Raw genomic sequence first — 14,729 nt, forward strand, 5'->3', positions numbered from 1 at the left:
CCAGTAAAATGACACTACTTGACTCGAAAATTAAAATACTCAACCCCACGACAGTATCTATGATTCTGTTTGATTCTACGGCAATGCCACACATATTGGTGTGGTATTTTCCCACAAACTGAAGGTTTTATGTGAGCATTACAAGACCAGCTCATTATCACACACTCAACTATAAGACATCCATTATACAGTAATAAAATGACACGATTCTTGTCGACTCTGTTTGCACTCATCAGAAACAATCGAACACATAATATTGACATCTACAAGACTTGCACAAGCATCCACACGATCAATAAGTAGCTAAAATTATCTCGTAACACAAAGAACACACACCATACTACAAATGCACTCCACAGAGAATATTTGAAAACCATATAAATTATATTGGGATACACTACTGATAGACAAAAAAGGATCAGGCATTAAAAATTAGGTAGATAAAATACTAAAATCCATTTAGGTACATAATAGACATGTCCACTGACCTCTTAAAAAAATAAGAGATCAGTGGTTAATACACAAGTAAATAATATTAAGGTGAACTCAGAGTCTTCCAAACAAACGCTGGAATGTGGAAGCCATTGCTAAAGTGAGTAAGCTAAACAGACTAAAGCGTTGTACACTTGTAGCCTTTACTATACTCTTTGGTAGTTGCCATGGTGTATGAATGGATTTCCTTCCATTTGGTAAGGTGGCGAGGACTCCTACACGTCCTTGCTAAAAAAGAAATTGGGGTAAAAAGAAACACCCTTTGTAAAAACCAGTTTAAAAATGATTAATATAACATTAATTATCAATTTATAACAGTATCTGTTCAATAATTTACATAAAACACAATTGAAGAATTTCCTTGTTCTTGTTTACACTTTCTTCCACTTTTTGAAGGGGATTCAAAATTAATATGTTACTACCATTTACAGTTAACAAGCTATGCTTTTGAAATCAGTCCTGCTTTATTGACGACGACGACGAAGGCTGTGGCACACTTACTGCGCCTAAAAGCGTAACATCTAACTCTTCCGCTGCTTTGCTGGTTGGGGAAAGGGTCTCCTTTTGATCTAACAAATTCTAAGAGAGAAGATAAAAAGGAAAATAAATTAGTTCGTAACAGACCTGCAAGTTTTTCATATCAGAATGACCGAAAGCGACACTACCCTCAGAAGACGCTAGAGAAGTTGATAAGGGGGACGAATGTGGACTTAGGCCCGTAGCAATACTAGTTTTGTCGGTTATTGTGGCGTGCACTTCGTGACAACTGCTGGTGTCGGGGGAGTGAACGGGATGACGAATTAGTAGTTCGATTCGTTGCCATAATTCCAAAATTCGCTCGTCATTCACTCTACTTATTGTCAATTGAGTTAGGTATTTACTTTCTAGTGCCTGAAAAGAATATTTATTAATCGAATTATTGAATATTATAAGACCTTCAGTTTCTCTTCGTACTCTTCTGCAACTTCGCTCAGAAGACGTTTCTGTCTGACGGTGCTTTCGTCACAGTGACACAAAAGCTGTTCCAATTCACCAATCCTGGAACGGGCTGCTTCCAGAAGCGTCGTTTTCGTTTCAACTAACTGTTGCAAATCTACAAAAAATTCATCTTTTACAGACCGTTTTGGACATTTCCCCGAACTTTCAAGGTTCTTTCCACTGGAGAAAAGAGCATAGAAAAAACGCACTTTATGCCTTCTACAGCAATATGGATAATTAAGTCTCTGACAAACGCCTAAAAAACTTAACCAGGGGCTTAAGGTGACCAGAAGACATTTCAAAGACTTAATCGCTTTGGAAAAGGTCTAGAAGGGTGTGGAAACCTCACGATTGTTCAAGTCTTACAATGTTATAAAACCACATATTAGATTTTCCTAGCCGCGGAAAGGAAACAATTCTTAAAGTAACCTACAAGTGTCTCAAAGGCTCTAGAAAAGGTCTAAGGAGACTGGGAATCACTTGAAAAGCTCTCAGAAACGCTTGAGTGCACTTGGAAGCCTTCTAAACAGGTTCCAAAGTCTTGTGATTCTTCAAGCCTCTAAACGCCTTTTAACAGTGGTCCTCTAAAGTTTCTTCAAAGCTTTCTGAAGCATTTACACAGTTTTCCATGTTTTCGCAAGATTTTTCAATGCTTCCTGCACCCGACATTTTACAAAAAGGGCGAATGAAGATATTGAAACCTTTGGAAAGTGCAGGACAACCTGTAAATGCATTCGAAAAGGCTTTGTAACGTCTTCTAAATGGTTTTTCAGAAGAATCCAAAACTTTTCAGAGCCCTCCTAGGCAGGTTCCAGAACCTTTGTAAAGCATACACTATTGCTCTTCTATTTTGACCCTCCTCCAGCCCTTGGAAAAGACCTACAAAGATCGGGAAATAGCCTAATATGATTGTACTAATTGACACATTTAAAGTAATAGTCTCCTCAGTGCAATTCAGCCGTATTCAATGATTTAGTTAACTTCATACTTTTAATTTCATTAGTGTAAGTATCAGTGCTACGAAGATATTCATGTTCAAATCTTTGCAGCAACGGTAGCTGCGCCAACTTTTCCTGGTAGCGATGCTGCATCTCCCCGGACAATAACAGTTGTTTACTGACGCTTTCCAATTCCGCTTTAATGTTTTCGCCTGCCCACGCTTGTTCTTTGGCGATCTACAAAAAAGTAACATTTAGTACTAACTGACCAATTTATTTCAAAGAACAAAAACTAAGATATCTTAGTGCTCGGTAGATTGAATCGGTTTTTTTATCTACCTACCTTGACTTCGGCTTCGGCATCTAACAGAGATGATTGTGATTGTTGCCACAGTTTATTTAGCTGTGTTATGTCCGATTTAAGATTATCGCTAGCTTTTTGTTCATTTTCAATTTGCTGATTTAAAAGTCTATTTTCTTCTTGCATAGAAATATACTAAAACATCCGCGTTATTGATGACACTAAATGGAAATCGGACACATTCACCTTCTCCTCCCATATGTGGGCAGTTTCCAAACCATGCCGCAATTTGTAATGCAATTCGCTCTTGGAGCTTTCCAACTGCTCCTTTAGATTGTCAATAACTTTTTGCTGTAGCTGGACCTGGTCTCTCTAAAAGTTTACCCATTGTGAATGTCAAAATGTCGGCGCGACAATTTTTACCAGTGCAGAGTTGTGTTCTTCTAAAGCTTTAGTATTTTTGGCATCCGCTAATAGGCGACGATTCTTTAAGGCGTGAATTTCGCGCCTGTGTCTTTCGAAGAGTAACTGCTGATGTAAAAGGGACAGCTGATCTCGGGTGGTTTTAATTGAATCGCGCTCGTTCACACGACCGGCTATGTCTATATACCTGAAATTCGAAAATTAACTCCCCGATCCCTCGACGGTGATAATGTCAGTACTTATCTAAAATCTCATAAGGAGAAACAGTCGAAAACTTATCTTGTACGTTTAAAGGTGCAGGACTCGGCGCGGGACTAGGTTTAATATCACAAGCATCCAAGGAAGGAAAGATTCCCAAAAATAAATGTTCGTAGGGCATCGGCCAAAAATTTTCAGTCTGTGTCTCGGTTGTCGATAGATTTTTTTGCGTGTGCTTAACTTCTCCATCCTTAACATCCTCGTCGGCCTCCACCAAAGGTTTATTTATATTGTCTTTCGTAGGAACCAAAGGACTTTTCTTCATTTCTTTTTTTATTTCCGGACACGAGTTCGCTCGTCGCACTGTGTTGCTCAAAAATGGTTCACCTACCAACAATGTTGACGAATTATAATATTTATTTATTTTATTATTTATTTATTTATTGTCCCTCTTCTTCTAGGCCCTCAACAGGCTTACGCCCAATTACAGAGTGATCCGCATAATGCTTTTTTTTAAAAGTATTTAAGGATTGTTCCCCCTTGGGGATCCTCCCCTGCATCCATTGCATTTTTTTAATGTTCTCTCGTTTTCTACTTGTCATGGCTAGGGTTACCACATGGCCGGGATTTTCCGGAATTTTTTTTTAATAATATGTTGGTTTTTGTTCCAAAAAAACATGCTTTTGTTAAATATGATTGATACATATTAACATTCTGTTTTTTTTAATTAAAATATTTTTACTGTTGCATTATTTTGTGCGTTAAAAAAATATAATGGGATTACATTAAAAAGAAGTATAAATTGTGATAAAGCCCATTTTTTTTTACCGAAATAGCTATACCAGATCACGATAAGAAGTCGAGGAGGACTATGTTTGGTAGAAATTAATTCCTTTCATTAGAGTACCATGAAGGATAAAACTAGTTCCACTCTCCCCCCCCCCTCCTCCATCACGTACTTTGATAAAGAACATAAAGAAGGGCAGTAGTTGGTAGAAAACGGTTCCTTTCGATGAGACCTTTAATGGGAGCATCCCGGCTTCATTTTTTATTTCTGATCACAAAGTACAATAAAAATAAAAAGATCCGTGTGTCCTCAATTTTTATTTGCGAGTAAAATAAACCCAAAATAAATTATTGAAAAGCTGTGTTTTTAGTTCGAATTTCAAACGCTTCAGTCTAAATACGTCACAAACCTACAACCAATCATGTAGAAGTGAGCCGTTTATAACTTGGCATCACAAAAGGCATGCGTATGCAAATTCTGAGACAAATTGGTTGTAGTATGTAAAAGTTAGGTACGTTTTACTTTCAAAAACAGCATCTCAGGAAATAATTCGTGGGGGGGCCCCCTTTTAGACAGCCAAATTTGATGACCGTCTGACACACCTTCAAGGTATAGGCTACCTACTGCAAAAAATTCCAGGACTCTAGGACCATTCCCCTAGAAGTGGGTTCGGACGGACGGACAAAACGCACATTTTTTTTAATTCTTAAAAAATGCGCTAAAAATTAAATATAATATCAATTAAAAAAACTAGCAACAAAAAAAAACAATTTTTTACCAAAATTACAAAATTACAAAGGAGGTATCTATCCAATAAATTTTTGAACATGGTATATTTTTCCCCGGTCATAATTTTGGTTTACTACGGCGGGATGGTATCCCTAGTCATGGCTAACCTCGATGTTAATCCGTTACAGTGTGATAACAGTAAATGTTGCATGGACGCAATAAAATACAAAAAGTACATAATGCAGTTTCCTACCACTTGTTCTAATTGTAGTTCAAAAATCACAAGTGTGTACCGTGTGTCCTATTTTGGTTGAGACTGCGATGAATCTCTGCTGTTTTTAATAATAATAAGAGAGTTTTTTATTATTATCAGGACAAGGTTTGTATAAACATTTTCAAAAAATTCTACAAAATGACATAAAAAAAAATTTTTCCGCCACTTTAAAATTTGCTGCCAACTTAAAAAAATTGACGAATAAAATCTGAACAGCTGTCATTTTTTATAACCTAACTTCATAGTACTGTCATGTTTTATAAAATTATATACAGATATCTCCAAACAGGTGGAACAATCCCTAACATTAAAGTTACTAGAATCTGGTAACGTCCGCCATTTTTGGGCAAAAATCATGCGTTCTCTCTCTAAAGGTGGGTTCATAGCTCTCCGTTCATCCGTTGCGTTGATCCGTCAAACGGATAGTACATTTTGTTAAGGTTCATAGCAATCCGTCCACATTGTACATTTGCAAGTATAACCATAACCTATACTTTATTTTGTACTGTACTCTCCGTCATTTTCAGTATGTAAAAATGGTACGAAAGTAAGAACACATTGCTATCTGGTTATTACCGTGAAGAACGAATAGGCGAACGCTGTTAACGTACCAAACATAACCTCACTCTTGTTAAAAACGGGCCAACGGAAACGTAAATGTTCAACTTCAACCAACTTTTCCGTCGTAAACGGACGACGTACGATTTAAAAATTTGCTGTCTTCTGATTGGCTAACGGACAAACGGAAACGTATGAACGGAGAGCTATGAACTTACCTTAACACACAAGCCCAATGGATTGCTTTCTATATTTAGTGACTTTAGAGAGACATAAAAAACCAATTTTTGTCTTTTGCTAGCGCCAAAAAGCGAGATCTACTACGGTTCTAGAAAAATCCATACCGTTGACCTCAATCCTATTAAAAGAGAAACTTATTTTTTTAGTTTCCGACCAACTTACATTTTCCAGGACTGCTGCCAGTTGAGGCCTCAGCTACCTCGGGTTCAGTAGCACACTGGCTGTGGTAACGGAGGCGGCGTACACGCTTCGCAAAATCGTTCATCGACCTAGAATTCGGCATATGTAAACCTCCGGCGGTACACGGCGAGCCATGGTCCTGTTCACATTCTTCCAGATCAACCTCGGTGCCGCGCCCACCTTCCCCTTCCTGCAGTACACTGTCACATTGGCGCAGGTCAGCGTCCCCGTCCATTACACCCCGCCGCACAATTTCCAGAACCTCCTCGTCCTCTCTACTTACTGGCGACTCAATTCTCTGAATCGAACCGAGCACGTTATTACAATCATTCATCGCGATTACTCTCAACGGACTAGTGGGATATATAACGGGAGAACGAGCGGTCTCTCCTTCTATGGCCTAAATGAGAAACATTAAAAAAACGTAAGGCGACCATGCGAACTAACGTAGGCTCGATCTTGCACTAGCTTCTGTATCTTCTGCGAGGTGTAAGTTTCCTTCTTGGGAACCCCGAAGGCCGACAGGCGAGTCTCCGTCGGAAAACTGAACGGCGAGACGTCTTTTCGCATAGGCGAAGATGGCTGCGAGTGGCCGGGCGTGGAACTAGTCGAACCAATCGACCAATTCCTACTTCCCAAATTACTTAGCGCGCGTACTGCGGTTGAGGCGTGCGGTAGCTGACCTCTGGAAGCTCCTAGATCCTACCAAAAAAAAAACGTGACAAATGATCCTTTTTTTCTGCAGTACAGTTAATCTCGTATCTTACTTTGATTGGCGTGGTTTCCGGAGTCGCTTCGATTGCCGCTTCAGGCGGCGACGTTCCTTCCTGCGAGGTGCTAACATTACCTATTAAAGCTGGAGCAATATTCTGAAAGATTTACTGCAAGCCACTTGGAAATACTAACGGTTAGTTACCTGCACTTGAGGTATAGTGGTTATAATAGTTGAATCCTGAACAGGTGGGGATTTTGGATACAGTTTCATGCTAGGGCTAAAGAAGTCCTTAGCATCGTATGCTATACTTGCAATGGATGTACTTTTGATATTTGGTAATTGATTCGTTGATTCTATAAAATGGAGTCACTTATAAATTCGGGTGAATGCGAAGTGCAAACCTGCGTAAGTGGTGGAGTTTGTTGTGCCCGATCTCGAACGAAATGATGATGTTAAATAACAAGAGTCGTGTTGGCAGCGCTCAGCTACATCAAGCGAAAATCTCTCGCACTCCACAACTACATCGTGTGATCCCATCTTCTTCCATCTGAAAAATGTTCAATCGGTAACACTTAGAACTTTCAGACCTAGCAGAAGGCGTAATCACCTTTCAGTTGTCGTCTCTTTGTCTTTGGAGGCGGTGACAAGCAAAGGATGCATTTTTACAGTGTCCAACATAGGCTGGAACATGGGCATTACATACCCCATTTTGGAAGGAAGGGTCTTACCTTAACAGTGTGAACGAATATAGGTATTTGTTCCTTGCTTCGATATTGATTACGTAAGTATGCCAAAAAGTTACAAGGATACATTCCATACAGTCGTTGGAAAAGTGCATATAGTGCAACTTGCATGTGTATCATCTGCTCTTCGACTAATTTTTCCGGATTACTACAGTTCCATGCGGCTAAACGGCTAAAACAAAATTCCTGGTAATCACAACATTTTGTTTGACCGCTAGGGGGCGTTTCTCTAGTGTGGTCAGTTTCTTTCACAAGCCATAACTAACATAATGCACAGGGTGTCCGAAAAGTATGGAATATCGTATATTTTTTGTAAATATCCATATTATTGTTATCGAAAAATGTTCTCATCATATGAAATTATTTATTTTTTTAAAACAAAAGCCCAAGCGAGAATATTTTTTTAATGAATAAAGATATATCGTTTACCAACTTATTTAGAGTTTTATTCCCTCTTCAAAAATGTGAAATACTAATAGAATTAATAGGTGTGCAAATATATTCAGACGAATCACTGATTATTAGTGGGATACCCCAGGGTTCTATACTTGGTCCCACTCTGTTTTTACTTTTCATAAACAACCTTCATAACTATGTTAAAAACTTTGATAGCAACACAACCATTGTATGCTGATGACTAACTTTTTAGTCACAAATACTTACTATCGAACAAATTCGAGACAAACTAAGTAGGTATGTGCATTATACAAAACAATTTTAGACTAGGTTGAATTAAATGATCAGTAATGTGAAAACAGCTACTATACTGTTACGATCTCAACCTTTTTAAATAGGTGCCACAGAATTGCAATTCATTGTTGACCAGGATTATTAAAACAGATGATGGACTTTTTCATGATTTTTTAGCTCAGGGGGGAGATACTGGAACAGGGGGGAAAAATAGATGAATATACTAGAAAAAAGCAAAACGTATATAAAGGATGAGATACATGTAGTTGAATTTTTTGTAAAAAGTTAATAAAGAATTGATAGAATGAGTACACGAGAATAGTGCATTTTTTTATTAAAATCCTTGTCAAAACACTTGACAATTTTCAGTTCATAAAATCCCTGACAAGTCCAGGTTTTCCGATTATCCCGCATTGGCGGCCGATACGCCCATATTAATATCGGTATCTGTTGATCCCTAGTATAAACACAAAAAATAATGATGGGACACGCTGTATATGTGAATATTTCAATTTATTAAGTGTAAATCTTATTTACGAATAAGCACAAAGTTGGTTTATTGCATTTGAATTTGTGTCTCAATGTCTTTTCCTTTTAGAAGATTTGTAATTGCGTAATTCTTGTTTAAATTTTATCGCTTTTGTAAATTGTTTATTTAGAAATGACGTGTTAAAATGTAGGGACATCTCATCGTTTGCGATAAGGAGTTTTTATCGGACGAAATTTAATTAACGATCGTCTTCTGAAGGTTAATAAAATAATAGTGTGCAAAAAGTTAAAAAACAATTTCATAGTAATAATTGGCAAACATAATGAAAAAATGTTGTAGATGATCGCCATAAATAACCCCGTGTACTTAAATCAATTTTAATGAAATTTTTTTTAGGGCAGTTTTTATTTCGAAATTAGAAAAGATAATTGAAACACTAATCATGTGTAGATCCTCCACATTCAGCTACTCGACTGGGTATACTGCAAATTAACGAATCTATGCTACCCTGTGATATACTGTCCCAAGTTGCTGAAATACGCCTTTGAAGATCAGCTAAACTGTTTGCAGGTGGTTGTAAAGCATTTTGCCTCTGACCAAGCACACCCCAGCTTTGTTCAATTGGTGAAAGATCTCCGAGCAGGTGATAGAAGCATATCAACATTAGCATTAAGTGTTCCAAAACTCCATTTAGTGGAATTCACATTCACATGGCAGCATTACAGAGATATCGCAATGCTTTCTATATGCTATTTGTTGCCAATGGCAGACGTTTGTCGATGGGCCCAAGTGTAGTAAAATTCAAAAACTGTGTTTTGCAATGTCTATATGTCAAAATCGATCAAAGTGCACTGGGTGTTCATGTATTTTTGGGGGCCCGGGCCACTATATGTAGCAAACTTTACAAATATTTTCCAAATGTTTAGTAAATCTTGGAGAAATTTAAAGAATTTATCATGGAAATTTGGAGAATGTATCAGAAGTATTTTTATAGCAAATGTAATACTAACATGTTAATAGATTTGAATGAGACTCTTTAACAGTAATGATCACTTTAACCGCAAGGGTAGATAAGTGAAACAAATCACTGTGCATTCGATTGAATCCATCATTCTTATTAAAAATGGGAGGCGGAGCACGATACAAAATGAAAGTCAGAACAGAATACAATTGCTTTCATGGAAATGACGGGATAACCTAAGCTTGCTATTTTGGACGTCTAAATTAAAAACAGAATTGTCAGAAGCTTTACTAGTTCTTTACTGCTTCTGCTTTAAAATGAAGTTTTATATTATACACAACGATAAAGGGAAGCTATCCATCTCGTGAAAGTTAATTCACACATCCGTTTATCATCTTGTATAATAAATACCTATTAAATGTACATTATAAAATGTCCAATTCTTTTAACCACTTATATGTTAGTGATTTAGAAAAAACTGATTGGCCTACCTAAAAATTTCAAAAACCTCTTGAAGATACTGGCCCATACGAGACGGAACTGTTGGTAGTAAGACAACCAAAGCCAGTAATGCACTTAAGAGTAAAAGGATATCAGACTCGGTCTACAATAATAAAGTTAATAACAGTTTACCAGGGTATAGTTGCGCCACATCGGATACAGCTCAGCTCAATTGCCCAGAACAAAATATACCAAAATTGAGTCGAGTTTAAACCGATGTGAAACACCCTACCCTCAAAGAAACCTTAAAACCTTCAACAGCTTAAGTAAATCTTTCAAAAGATGATGCTCCGTTATTTTGTACAACCAAAATGGTTCCTTTCTTAGAATGTGGCCTAGTAAGGTGAGCGCTTGAACTTTCTGTTCGGATTTGGAACCCTTAATAGTGTCACTTAATCTGAAATTTCGTGTGATACAACAGGCCGAATCAATAAGCGATAGCGTTACTTGTTAAATAAATAGTTGTAATGCGGCTCTTTCACGTTAACCATAATTTCTATTGACCGAGCCGAGTTTGTGACCATATAGTAATCGTAGATACTATAAAGCAACCAGTTGTCTTGTACTGCAAAACGACAATCGGTATTAAGCGCTTACGTAAGTGACATTCACCTGATTTGAAGTGCTCGTGGAATTTCTCTTTCATCTCCTCCGCAATACGAGTATCATTCGACTCCAATTGTTGAATTAAATCTGCCATGATTAATGGAATTAGCTATGATTTGCAAAAACATGGGAACTGTCACAATAACCACATTTCGTTATCATAGAAGAAAGGTATTAAAAAACGTTTTCAATGCACGAAGACGTGAAAATATTGTGAGGCTGGCACATAGGAACATTTTGAAAGGGTTTAAGTGTTATTCCCATCCCATTCACTATAAATAATAACTGCAGGTATGTCCGGTATTGGTTGCAAATGAAAGAAGTGTGTGCCTCACTTGAATTTACTGTAAACTCATAATTATTAAATAGTAAACGATCAAAAGTAAACTCAATTACTTTACATCAATACAAAATGATAAATTTTGTGAGGTGAAAACTGGACCCACTGTCAAAATACAGTTGATTGGAATTGTTTTGACAGAATGAATGTGGCGCTTGTAACGCACACTAGACGATGGAATCGTACCATAGTACTGTGTCACAGCTATCAGCATGTACAGGGCGACCAGTAAACAGTGTCTGCTGGTCTTATGAAGTTAGTATGTATCAATTTTTTTTTCCAAAACACCATTTAAAGTAAACGATTGAATCCTACCATACTACTGTTAATCACAGGGCGTTAAATTAGCCAACGATGCTAGAAATAACTATACTATAAGCAAGAGTAAGGGAAAAAGAAGGTCCTATTTCCATCGCTACAAGCCACTAGGGGAGCCCGAATATGCAGCACAATTTATGTAACAACAGCGCATGATTAACGAGTTAAAATGCCCGGGAAAATCAACAAAAAGCCTAACGTAGATTATTTATTATTATCTAAAGTGTTAACAAACATTTTGGTACTCCCAAAGTTACAAACTGCCAGCATACACATATAACCCACCACCTAGTAGGTACAGTTTCATCAACTAATTAAATCCTAAGAACCGCAGGCAATGGCACGAGGAGGTGACTGTAAGACTGAAATTATCCCCCGTGAACTAACTTGACTAAGAAGGGTGCGTGTCATTAAAAACATCCAGCAGTTACATGTTTTAAGGATAATCTCTCGTATACTATAAGTGTACCTTCAGCTTCATGTGGTAGGGCCAAAACGATTCGGACAAGGTCAGTTTTTGTTATACTTGCTACATTGTCCCTAAGGCATGTTAGTATCTCTAACAGTTCGCGATCATTCAATTCATCTGGATCAGTTTTGACGCAATGTCCTGTAGGGATTAGAGCTAATTTCAATGCCTGAGCGGCCTCTGACGCTTCAAAACCGGTCATGTTTTTAAGACCATCAAACACACACTTCGTAATACCACCAAATAAACTGCCTACAGGTGGAGATTGTTTGGATTGCAAAGCCAGCTCTGCTAAAAAGAAACCTTTTTTGACTCAGTGTCGATGAGGTATGATATCTGATTTAGTGCAAAAAAAAGTAATATCACACATAAGTACCCTAATTGCACCCAGGTCTTTTTAACAAAAGAGTAAATACCAGTAGAGTGAAGACGGACTCATGAAAAAAACCACTTTACACTCACACCCAAGGTTCAACTTTTTCGACAAGTCACAAGAATTAATTATATTACTAGTCCAGTCAAATAAGAAAAAATAAAAACATTAATCGGTAAAGATCTGAATTTTGGTACACATGTTCATTAGTGTTCCCCATTGGACATACTAAAAGTCCCCCTCAAAATCTGTTGCGCTCGAGGCACCATCTTGGAAAAAAGGAGCACTTGTTCAGTTTCTTGCCTATAATGTCGGCAACAATTATTGATACGGAAAAATAGCTAAGAAAAAAAATATAGTTTATTAAATTGCCCATAAAAAAGCATATTTACATTTTGTTGTATGTCCAATACTTTAGCTATAATCGGACATCGAATAGGGAATCAAGTATCCTGAGCTCTCGAAACAGTCGCGCAGATATTTTTTTACAACTTTTTACAAATCATTAAATTTATTGAAAATTCTTCCAGTATTTCTTATATATGCGAAGTTGTCGCACTCAAGCTTGGTATGAGACACGTTTAAAGGTTTCTCATAAAACTCTTTCTCTCAATAGAACTTTCATCTTCAAAAAAAAAAAGTTACAGCCCTTTGAATTTTCTTTCGAAATTGATTTCTAGTCTATAACTTCTGATTGAGAAGTCTAATCGAAAAAGTACGAATTGTTTTGGATTCTACGCCCCATAAATTAATAAGAAAAAGTATTTTCCCGAGAAATTTTGGTGTAGTCGATTTTTGGTAAAAAAGGAAGGTTATACACTGCCTTTTTTTGAGCCCCGAAAAAAAAATTGTCTCAGATCGTATCATGAAACATTATGTCATTGCTAGAATGCTTTATCGCAAGACGATTCTGTTCATTTTTTGGTGCTTTTACAGCTTTCGGTGTAGTCATAAAAAAGACGGTCTCCTTCCTATAACTACGATACGGGGCCTAAACGCGTTCTGACGCATTCAACGTGAGATTACAGCTAAAGTATTGGAGATACATTGAGATTGATTGATATAAGCACTTCACAAGAATATGTTAATTGCCAAAACAGCCCTTGGCCCCATACTCCTGAACCATTTTTAAGTGATTCACAAAAACTATCCATTCATGTCAATGCAATTATATTGAAGAGAAAAATAGATCAAGAAGTTTTAAAAACAAGCTTTGGGTAATAGTACTTCCGGCAACAACCCAACTTTAAAACATGAAAAATTCTTTGTGTACTGAATAACGAGCAGCAGTCTTGTCATAACAATTTATGTTGTATGTTAGTAACTAATAAATTCCTTTCCCAAAAAAGTGCACAATACATTTAAGAATGATATGTCCTCAACTACAAACAATAATTTTTGGAAAATTTAGTTCACACTGATCGCAAAGTAACATGAATAACTTACAAGGTCCAAGATCAAATTCACATCGGTTTGGCAAGAATGTGACTAATCTCCAACAATCGTCAATAACATAGTAATGAAATAAATGAAACCACTAAAAATAAAGATACAGTTTATTAATAAGCATACAGAAAACTTATTTCGCATGGGCTTGCGCTTTACGTAATTGCGTCAAGATGTTAGACAGCTCCTCGCGCTTCCTCTTGGCACGGATGTGTGTGCCCAAACGACGTTTGAGAAACTTGAGCGCCCTTTTATCCTTCGACACCTTCAACAATTCCATGGCGCGCTTTTCGTATGGAGCGTAACCGAGCACTTCGCGTACCAAATCCCTGATAAACTTGGTATGTTTTGTCTGGATCCCCTTCAACCTTGCAGGTCTTATTTTTTCGCCCTTTGTCTTTCCCGACTTTATTTTGGTGGTCTTGTGGCCTTTATGAAGGCCCACCGCCAGTTCGTAACGTGGTGCCATGCTGTAATTGTAGGTTAGATTAGCTGGTGAAGGCGTACTTGCCTAATGAGATAGAATGTGCAATATCGATATAAGCGTGGAGTAAATAAACGACGTTTTTAATGAGAAGATAACTCACCTCGTCTACGAATAATTAACGCAATGGGAATTACGAAGATGGAGAGCTAATCCTTCCGAAGAATACGTTCAGTCAAAAGAGTTTAGTAACTTTTATTTTTATAACTAAATAGTTTCCAACATTGTGTGACGTCAGGAGTCGGGGAAATTTGAAATTACGAATTAATTATTAATAGCATTGTTATGTAATAGTTTTCAGATTTAAATATCAAAATGTTAACTCAATTATTTATTGTAAAGTTAATAGAATACACCAGATCTCAACATTCGCGTTAGAGTTTAGAAATAAAATGTTGCTTGTGTTCAGTGCCGTAACAAATGTTAGTTAAAGAGGGGCCAGAAAATTTTAATACATGCTATTTAAGTTGCCTAATTTCGGTAATGCTGTGCGGG

At 37.2% G+C, this 14,729-nt stretch overlaps 2 protein-coding genes across 2 annotated transcripts; both read right to left on the bottom strand.

The window, feature by feature from the left end:
* Positions 1–753: 753 nt before the first annotated feature.
* LOC116173471 (hamartin) lies at positions 754–11,280 on the bottom strand. Its single transcript, XM_031490965.1, has 20 exons — positions 11,201–11,280; positions 10,811–11,148; positions 10,646–10,763; positions 10,451–10,595; positions 10,189–10,301; positions 7,542–7,728; positions 7,421–7,494; positions 7,215–7,360; positions 7,015–7,166; positions 6,866–6,967; positions 6,546–6,800; positions 6,081–6,498; positions 3,372–3,717; positions 3,133–3,319; positions 2,956–3,081; positions 2,752–2,904; positions 2,459–2,645; positions 1,428–1,585; positions 1,117–1,383; positions 754–1,071 (listed from the first exon to the last, which is right to left on the bottom strand). The coding sequence occupies exons 2-20, from the start codon at positions 10,896–10,898 to the stop codon at positions 946–948; spliced, it is 3,348 nt and encodes a 1,115-aa protein (XP_031346825.1). The 5' UTR covers positions 10,899–11,148; positions 11,201–11,280; the 3' UTR covers positions 754–945.
* Positions 11,281–13,842: 2,562 nt separating this feature from the next.
* Positions 13,843–14,492, bottom strand: LOC116173875 (60S ribosomal protein L36). The gene is made up of 2 exons (XM_031491597.1): positions 14,338–14,492; positions 13,843–14,220 (listed from the first exon to the last, which is right to left on the bottom strand). Exon 2 carries the CDS (start codon positions 14,217–14,219, stop codon positions 13,884–13,886), a length of 336 nt encoding a protein of 111 aa, XP_031347457.1. The 5' UTR covers position 14,220; positions 14,338–14,492; the 3' UTR covers positions 13,843–13,883.
* Positions 14,493–14,729: the final 237 nt, after the last annotated feature.

This window comes from Photinus pyralis, unplaced genomic scaffold, assembly GCF_008802855.1.
Source record: "Photinus pyralis isolate 1611_PpyrPB1 unplaced genomic scaffold, Ppyr1.3 Ppyr1.4_LG6, whole genome shotgun sequence".
NCBI lineage: Eukaryota > Metazoa > Arthropoda > Insecta > Coleoptera > Lampyridae > Photinus > Photinus pyralis.